Consider the following 8,642-nt stretch of genomic DNA (forward strand, 5'->3'; position numbering starts at 1 on the left):
AACCGAAGATTCAGAGGGGGGGGGGGGCTATTAGTATCAAAGACGGGGGGGGGGGGTCCGTATTTCCGTCGTCATGCGTCAACATTCATCTCCTCTGAAACTGCTGGGCAGATTGATTTCAAATTCGGTCTGTTGCATCATTGTGATTTTAAATTTGCTCATATAATTTCAGTTTAGGGGTCTACAGAGCTAAAAATAGATGTAAACATCATCCCCTGCTGAACTAATTGATGGATGATCACCAAACTGTGTATGTAGCATTTTTAGGCAGTCTTTTATCAAATTTGCTCATATTAACTTGATGGCCCTTTTTAGTAAACTAAAGCTAAATGTAGAAAAGCCTTTAAACATTTCTTACAGAAATAATCGATGGATGATCACCTAACTTTGTCTGTAGCATTCTTAGGTAGTCTTTTTTCAGCTCAATTTTTCATTTGAAGAAAATGCCATCATATATTTGCTACAAACGTTTTAGTTTTCCACTTGCAAGAAAGAGTACATAAATTACAGGTTAGGAGAATGGTTGCACTATCCTTGTCCAAGATACTTTATTACTAATAAATAAGTAAGTAAATAAGAATCTTGTACATGTTGTGTCTCAATGGACAAATATGTTTGTGAAATATTTAGACTTATTCAATCGATGAATTTAAGATGATTATCTATTACAATCTAACAAAAAATTTAAACATACGCTAGCGATGGGATGCCACTTTTCTAAATATCACTAACGTTAAAAGACCTTCTTCCGCTAGTCAAAAGATGCACAAAAACAGTCATATTCTAAGTATTTTATCAAAGGTTTTTCTAATTTGTATATTTATTAAGGAATATACATAAAAACAAATATGATTAAATATTTTTTTTTTCATTTCGTGCAATCTTGAATGAACAAACATGAAAAATAACGGTCTTTTCTTTTCTTGATCGTCTTTTACGGCCTTTTCCATGATAGTAAATATTCGTATAACGTTAGTCACATGTTTTTCAACAAAACTATACTGTTTGAATAAAATTAAATATATATATAATATATATATATACGAGCCACTGGCGAGCACAATGTTACAAATATAATGTACTATAATTATATTTCATAACAAAAATACGAAACAAAAATTTTCAGTAAAGAAGAATCACGTGTATGTTATTACACTAGCTCTTAGCTTAATGTATATGACGTAGGGTTCACTCCACGTTCACTCTTAGCTCGTTTAACGTATATGACATCACGTTCAATTATATGTCGGAAATGGTAACACATAAGTGATTATCTTTACTATATGGTACCATTCATTGATTAAAATGAATTTTGATAGTAAAATAATTCCTTAACATTCGTCATTTAGGCTGATTTTTACAAAAACAGAAATAAAAGAACTCCGGTTATATATTTATGTTTCCTATATAAAATATTTCTAATGATAGACTAGACTGTTCCAATTATTTTTTATTTACAAAAGCTTTGATACTGTCGTCCTTTGCCTGCCACCATGGAGCGGTGTGCGCGGGAGACCTGGTGCCCGTGAAGATAGAAGTAAAACATTGATCTCTGTAGGTGGCGATATTTTTGTCTTTATCATTCTCCCAGGTATGAAACATTTCTCCAGCCTTTGTAACATCAGGGTTGTAACCTGTATCCTTGCATAAGTCCGCAATATACGCTGTCTGGAAATCTATGTCATCATGCGCAGTTTTCAATTTGGAACGCTTCTCATACCATTCCTTTGAGTTTTCTTTCATTTCACTGAGTGGTCTAGGTTCATTGGGAAGCTTACCGAGAATGTATCTGAAAAAAGAAAAAAAATATTATCTTAACAGGAAAAAAAGTTTTCATCCTAAAATGTTGCTTATCAAACAACGTTTGCTGCGAGTAACCGTAGTTAACCCTTAACCCGCTAAATATCATAAATGGAATCGTTTCTTCATTTTAAACAGTATCATTTACAGTGGTTCTAAAATAAAATTCAACACGCCTGAAAAGTTCGAACTAGTTGAAAATATATTGTACTCAAAAACGAAATTAAGCAAGTTATTCAACCAAAAAGAAACCTTTCTAATATAACGAAACACTGGCTAATCGAAAAACATTGATGATTAAATGTATATACAGTAAAACCCGCCAAAGAAAGGGACAAGGTATGGCCTTTATAAACAAGTGGGCGTTATTTGGAGGTTACTTTGTTCTGCTTAATCTATATAGCTACCCGCTTACTTGCAAATCCATAGAGCTTCCACATCAAACATAGTGTATGAGTAGTACTGGTCTTGTAGTCCCATGTAGAATAATCTGCTGTCCTCACCCATGAAATAAAGCAACCCCTTATATGTATTGTCCGGAAACATGGTCAATGTCGACCTCAGACGAAGGTTGTCTTCCATAAACGGAAACGAGTACTTGTACCCTGTACAGAGTAACACAGCGTCTATTTCCGCGCTCGAGCCATCTTTAAAATGTGCTATGTTTCCATCGAATTTCTGGACCAATGGTCTTTCTTCAATTCCTTTTGGCCATTTAAATCCCATCGGTTTTGTTCTCCATGTACAGATAGCACTTTTTGCCCCGTATTTCATACACTGAAGAGCCAAATCTTCTGCTGAATAGCTGGAACCAACAACCAATAGACGCTGGTCCTTAAATTCTTTAGCGTCGCGAAAATCATGCGAATGCAGTATCCTCCCTTCGAACGTATCTAGTCCAGGGAAATCTGGGATATTAGGAACATTGAAAATTCCAGTGGCAACGATGACGTAATCAAATGATTCTTTTAATGAAGTGTCTGTTTCGAGGTTTGTGATATCAACAGTGAACTTTTTGTCTCTTTCGTTATACTCAACATGCCTCACTACTGTACTGAATCTGATGTATGGTTTCAGATTTACATTGTTGGTCCAGCGGCCTGGAAAATAAAATACATATACTAATAACTAGTAATTAGCGCATGGCTTATCAGTCATTTGTAACCAAGTCATTTAATCACAAAGCAGAGGTGATATAAGTTTTAGATTGCTCCGGATCACGGCAGTAATCCACATTGAAGGAGTGTTTAAATTGTACACCTTTGTGCATTAATGTAAGTCAAAGTCATGATCTTATTCAAGGTGACCATTAAATTATAAATTATGCCTCATCACGGGGGTTGGTGTTCAAACAAAATTGTCCAGCCGAAATGATAAAATTTAGCGTGAAAGTAATATCGATCAAAGTTTTTACCCTCTAGATAATCCCTGAGAACAGGTCTTGGTGGAAATGAGGGAATGGCTTTCCCAAAATGTTTTTCGAATGTGTAATCTGGAAATTCCAGGCATTCTTTTGGACCATTTGACCACAAATGTCTATACATACCAGAATGACATGGTTCACCATAACCATCAGTACCTGAAATAGAAATACGTAGAAATAAAACAATAAAATTAACTAGCTAGCTTTAAATTTACAAAAATCGCCGAAAAGAATGTTATAAAAGCAACTGACACAAGGTTCATGCGGAGAGTTAATAAATACGACAGCTATTGCGGGGGACGGGGTTGGACCAGATTATGGAGTGTCCATATTGGTTTCCACGATATTTCCAAGTTGGGCAATTTATTACTCGCAAATACATAGTATCAACGGCTATAATCAGGTATGGCTTCACAAAAACAAACCTTTTATACTGTTTATCCTAAAAATTATTCAAAGAATAATTAGATCTAATGTGCTCAATTTGACAAACACCTTGTGATCTATGCACCATTTTGTTAAGAATGGCCTTGAGTGATTAAGTGACTACTAAACTGCATAAATATACACGCACGAAGATTTTTCTTATAAATATTTTAATGTCGTCTGGCGGTTCACTTTCTGACATTCGCTTCCGTCGGAAAAGATAGTTTACAAATTAACCTGTTCTCCAGGAGTAAGTCCAAAGACCGCCCCAAGTTTTCTGTTTTTCGTAGCAGACGACATCAACTTGATTGTCGCTCTCCAGCTTGGCAAAGTTCCATAAAGCAGTCATTCCACATGGCCCTGCTCCGATTACACATACCCTTTTCTTTGCCATGTTATATCGTTTGACTCTTAAAAGGAAAAACAATTTACTAATATCATATCTATTTTTTATACACTTTTGCAGAAGGTAATAAAAATTACTTTATTAAAATTATTATTATATCGCTTTAAATTTGTCTCAAAAAAGCAACAATCAATAAGATTTCACCTTTTCTAGAATACGAATTACATATATTTATTTTACGTGTTTTGCAATAATTTATTGCACAATTCGTTTTGTTGCAACACCATAACCAGTAAATGTCATTAAAACGTGTCCTATGATAAAAAATATTGAAATAGAATATTTTGTCACCGTCTGTCCATATATTTCATGCATTTGCTTTTTTATTGCTTTTTTACGTAGCCAAAACAATGTATGGAGGAGCTAACGGAAACGCGCTAGTTCTCGTCTGCTTAAACAGCAGACCATCTTCACAGTTACCGTATATGATTAAGAATACCGGTACAAATTAAGAAACTGTTGAATAATAAGAAACTCTTGAATGATAAAAAAATAAGTAAATTAATAATCAAGCGAACAAAGAACTTGTCAGATCGGAGTGAATCCTGTCTGTGAATACATGAAAAAATGTCCAATGCGAAATAAAACATGTAGATCTAGCCAAAATACAGAAATGGCATGTACAGTAATGAGATATAAAATTGAACTTGCACACATCCACCAGACGACAAAAACATTCAGCCATGTGACCTTGCATAATCAAGCGATATTCAAAGACAAACCAATTAAAAATGAAAATCCACAGGCATGTAGTCGACTCTGCCCCGAATTATTATTACTAGTATTATAAACGTCATTAAAACGAGTTACTGATTTATCCGTGAACATTATATTTGATTAATAACATAAAATTCAAACGTAATGAAAAAGAAAAGAAATTACTTTCATTCATTCAGGTTTTTAATCACAAACATCGTCTATTATTTTGACTACATTTTAACAGTTGGAAAATACACTTCCTGTCACATGCTCTTGATGACATTTGGGCATATTTAAGTGTCCTACGAGCATTAACTGTAATGCAATGTGATAAAAAGCAATGCGGTCACCAGATCGAAGGATAAGTAAACAACCCAGCGTTCGTAAGACAGCAAATCATTCCAAATTACTAGTGGATTCTATAATGTTTACTCATCATTTGACAATTACTTATTTTCTGCAACAATCCCCACCCAAATAAGTTTTCTTTCTTATAATTGTATGTATCAAAACTATTTTTTTCGTCCCGTGAAATACACAACTTTAAGAATGGCGGTCGCCTACATTTCAAAGGCCAATCACAGGCACGAGTATCGGACCTGGGAAGAAAAAATATGACCAGATTGATAAATAAACATGTGTTCATCTTAAAAGTGTCAAAAAAAACCCCAAACAAATGTAAGTAACGACCTCCTTTAAAAATATACTAAAATATTCTTAACTTATAGTATATTTTTAAAGGGGGTCATTATTTACATTTTTGGGGGTGTTTTTTTATGAACACAGGTTTTTTTTTTATCAATCTGGTCATATTTTTTCTTCCCAGGTCCGATACTCGTGCCTGTGAGGCCAATGTAATATAAACAAACATCCGCGAAACATAACGGAAATAAGCTCGGCTTGGTGTAACTTTTTCTTCTTCTAGAATTGTTTGTGTTAATTATTGAAACAAGCGATCATTTTGTTTGGTTTTTTTTGTATAAAATAGTTTAAAATAATCACGTATTGATGAGAAATACGTCTAAAATTGAGGAAAACAGATTGGATATTCAAGTTGATACCGAGGATATTTCATTTAAACTTGTATTTGGACATAAAATAGAAAGAAATTATTTTTGTGTGTGTAAGATCATCTCCTGAAAAAGAAACATATATCCTCTATTGCTTCGAATTTTTTGAAACAGAATTATTGCAAATTCTGTTTTAAAACTAGTAAAAATACAGCAAACTGATGTCATCAGAATATGGATTGCAATAAAATTATTTCAATAAAATTATTTCAAATTATTCATTGAAAAAATAACTTAATCATTAATAAGCATTAATCTTATAGTAACTACTTGTCACGAAGGCTTTGTAATTGTCCTAAAATACAACAAAATTTAAACACGTATCTGAAATAAAATATAAAAAGAAAATATGTAATGTCAGATAAGCATCATACAGCATAATGTATGCATATTCATTTAAAGAAATATATATTCATCGTCATTGAATATATAAAGAAATAACATACCTGAGAATGAAAATTATCAACTTGCAACAAAGTGTATGTTGGCTGATATGTGGAGGTTAACAAATTGTTGAACTACTAAGTCACGTGACAATATATAGACCGACTTACATCAAGGACATTTAAGTCAACATGAGACGGGTATATACATTTATAGCCTTAGGTTTACTTTAGGAGCTCTGAATATGGGTCAGGATCAAACAGTTGTTATGTTTTATATTACAAGATACGATACACATTTTCAATGGCATTTTTGTCTTCGAGTTTGGCATTCATCATTTTGTTATGTTGTTGTACCAAATTTGTCAATGGGTAATATTTAGCGGATAAATAAACCATCTTTTATACGATATTGAAAGTTAATAACCCATATTTTATAGTCATGATCGACCTTAAGGTTTTAAGGTTACAAGGTTACCTGTCTGATAAGCGAGAGGACAATGACCAACATAACGACATGGGTGCAACAATGTCACATAGTAAGGTTATTACAAACAGAGCAGAACAGGTTTTTTTAAATAAATTTAAACAATATGTATGTCTTGTTAATACATCAAATTAAATAATACACGGGATAAGCAACTGTGTTTACACGATTCCTTAGAGAGAGAATGGACAAATCATTAAACATGTTATGATGTAATATACATGTTTTTGGCATTCCGTCCATTGCTTTCTCGTTTAGGGCACACGCATTCTTTTACTTGGGAACCATATGCCGCTGCTTAGGAATGGCGCGATAGTGTCTCATTAAAGGCTCATCGTCATATGAACACATGTTAATTCAAAATGTCATCATTTTCGTGTTTAAATGTTGAACTCTGTTTAAGCCGGTGCTAAGGGTGTGTGGATGGTAGCTTGTATTTACTATTACCGTTCATGAACAGGTTCAATCATATAAATTCTTCAAAGTATCAGTTTTGTTATTTCAAGCGTTCTTCAGGAATTACGTTATTCTCTGTTGTAAGATGTAACATTTTATAACAATGCCATATGATAAATACAAATAGCTACAAAATATGTCAAAGTTGTATATGATCTTATGTGTAGAGATTTAGAACTTAAACCAAATTCGATGTCCTGGGCTAAGTCTGTTATGATTTTGTTACAATCCTTAGGTTTCCATGAATTATGGATTATCAGGATATTGGAGATATAAATTTATCTTATCAGTAGTAAAGCAAAGATTAACAGATATATTTATGCAAAATTGGTATGCAACTTTAAGAGATTCACCAAGAGCAAGAGGACAATGACCAACATAACGACATGGGTGCAACAATGTTTGTGATTTTGGTTTTAAATCATATTTGTCAATGGTTAATATTGAAAAATTTAGGAAATCTTTATCACGTTTCAGGACTTCTCCGCATAGATTGAAAGTAGAAACTGGTAGATGGCATAAACCTGAAGCAATTCCTTATAATGAAAGAAAATGTAATATTTGCTTAAAACTAGAAGATAAATTTCATGTATTATTAGAATGTCCACAGTAGAATGTTTTGAGAAAACAGCTCATAGATAAATATTTTGGAAAAAACCAAATATACCAACATTTATTGAATTGTTAACAAATCAAAATGAAAATATTATAAGAAAATTATCAATGTTCATCTTTAAAATGTTTGAACTAAGAACAAATGTTGAATATTCGTAAATTATAGTAGCTAGGAAGGTAAATGTAATGTTACTTAATTGATATCATTATGCAAAACTTGTGCTTCATTTAAACCTTGCTGTAATATAATTATTCTGTTCGGTCTCAAATATAAAGTAAATGTTAAATATATGTTAAATATGTTTAATGACCTTGATATTATGTTTCTGTATGTATGTATGTTTGTATGTATGCTGTGTACTCATGGGTATAATACCCACATGTATTTGGAATAAAATCTTGAAATCTTATAAGATATAACTGTATTTCAACACGAAACATATCAAGATAATTCAAAGTTAAGGAATTAGATGCCTACGTTAATTTGAAAGTATGTATGAGCATACTTTTAACGTTGACATATTTTGTTCGAAATTTTTTATGCACTTAACATTTAAGTAAAAAATGGCATTCATCTTCAATATCGTTCATATCACATACTTTAAACAGATGTTCCTGTCTTTCCAACATACTGTCTTGACCATACCTGGCAGACTCAGTCCATAAATAATAATAATAATGATAATAATAATAATAATAATAATAATAATAATAATAATGATAATAATGGTCTATATATACCGAGAGAACTCATTTGAACAACATATCAGTCTTCCACGAGGCCCCCCAACAAGGAACAATATACATTAAACTTATTCAAACTATTAAAATACACAATTGTAAATGCAGGAGATTATCAATTTGTATAGATCGATGT

General features: G+C 32.5%; 1 protein-coding gene across 1 annotated transcript; it reads right to left on the reverse strand.

The window, feature by feature from the left end:
* Positions 1-847: 847 nt before the first annotated feature.
* Positions 848-6,345, reverse strand: LOC132738918 (trimethylamine monooxygenase-like). The gene is made up of 5 exons (XM_060726532.1): positions 6,271-6,345; positions 3,887-4,059; positions 3,215-3,379; positions 2,216-2,900; positions 848-1,789 (listed from the first exon to the last, which is right to left on the reverse strand). The coding sequence occupies exons 2-5, from the start codon at positions 4,041-4,043 to the stop codon at positions 1,444-1,446; spliced, it is 1,353 nt and encodes a 450-aa protein (XP_060582515.1). The 5' UTR covers positions 4,044-4,059; positions 6,271-6,345; the 3' UTR covers positions 848-1,443.
* Between the last annotated feature and the right edge of the window lie 2,297 nt (positions 6,346-8,642).

The sequence above is a fragment of the Ruditapes philippinarum genome, unplaced genomic scaffold (genome assembly GCF_026571515.1).
Source record: "Ruditapes philippinarum isolate M1 unplaced genomic scaffold, ASM2657151v2 ctg1785_1_1_1_1, whole genome shotgun sequence".
In the NCBI taxonomy this organism is placed as follows: domain Eukaryota; kingdom Metazoa; phylum Mollusca; class Bivalvia; order Venerida; family Veneridae; genus Ruditapes; species Ruditapes philippinarum.

Excerpts from the sequence above, each read along its gene's own strand:
- LOC132738918 (XM_060726532.1), bottom strand. The coding sequence starts at position 4,043 with ATGGCAAAGAAAAGGGTATGTGTAATCGGAGCAGGGCCATGTGGAATG. Across the intron at positions 3,380-3,886 it reads GACTTACTCCTGGAGAACAG|GTACTGATGGTTATGGTGAA; the intron begins GTTAATTTGTAA and ends TTTCTATTTCAG. Across the intron at positions 1,790-2,215 it reads GAAGCTCTATGGATTTGCAA|ATACATTCTCGGTAAGCTTC; the intron begins GTAAGCGGGTAG and ends TTCTTTTTTCAG.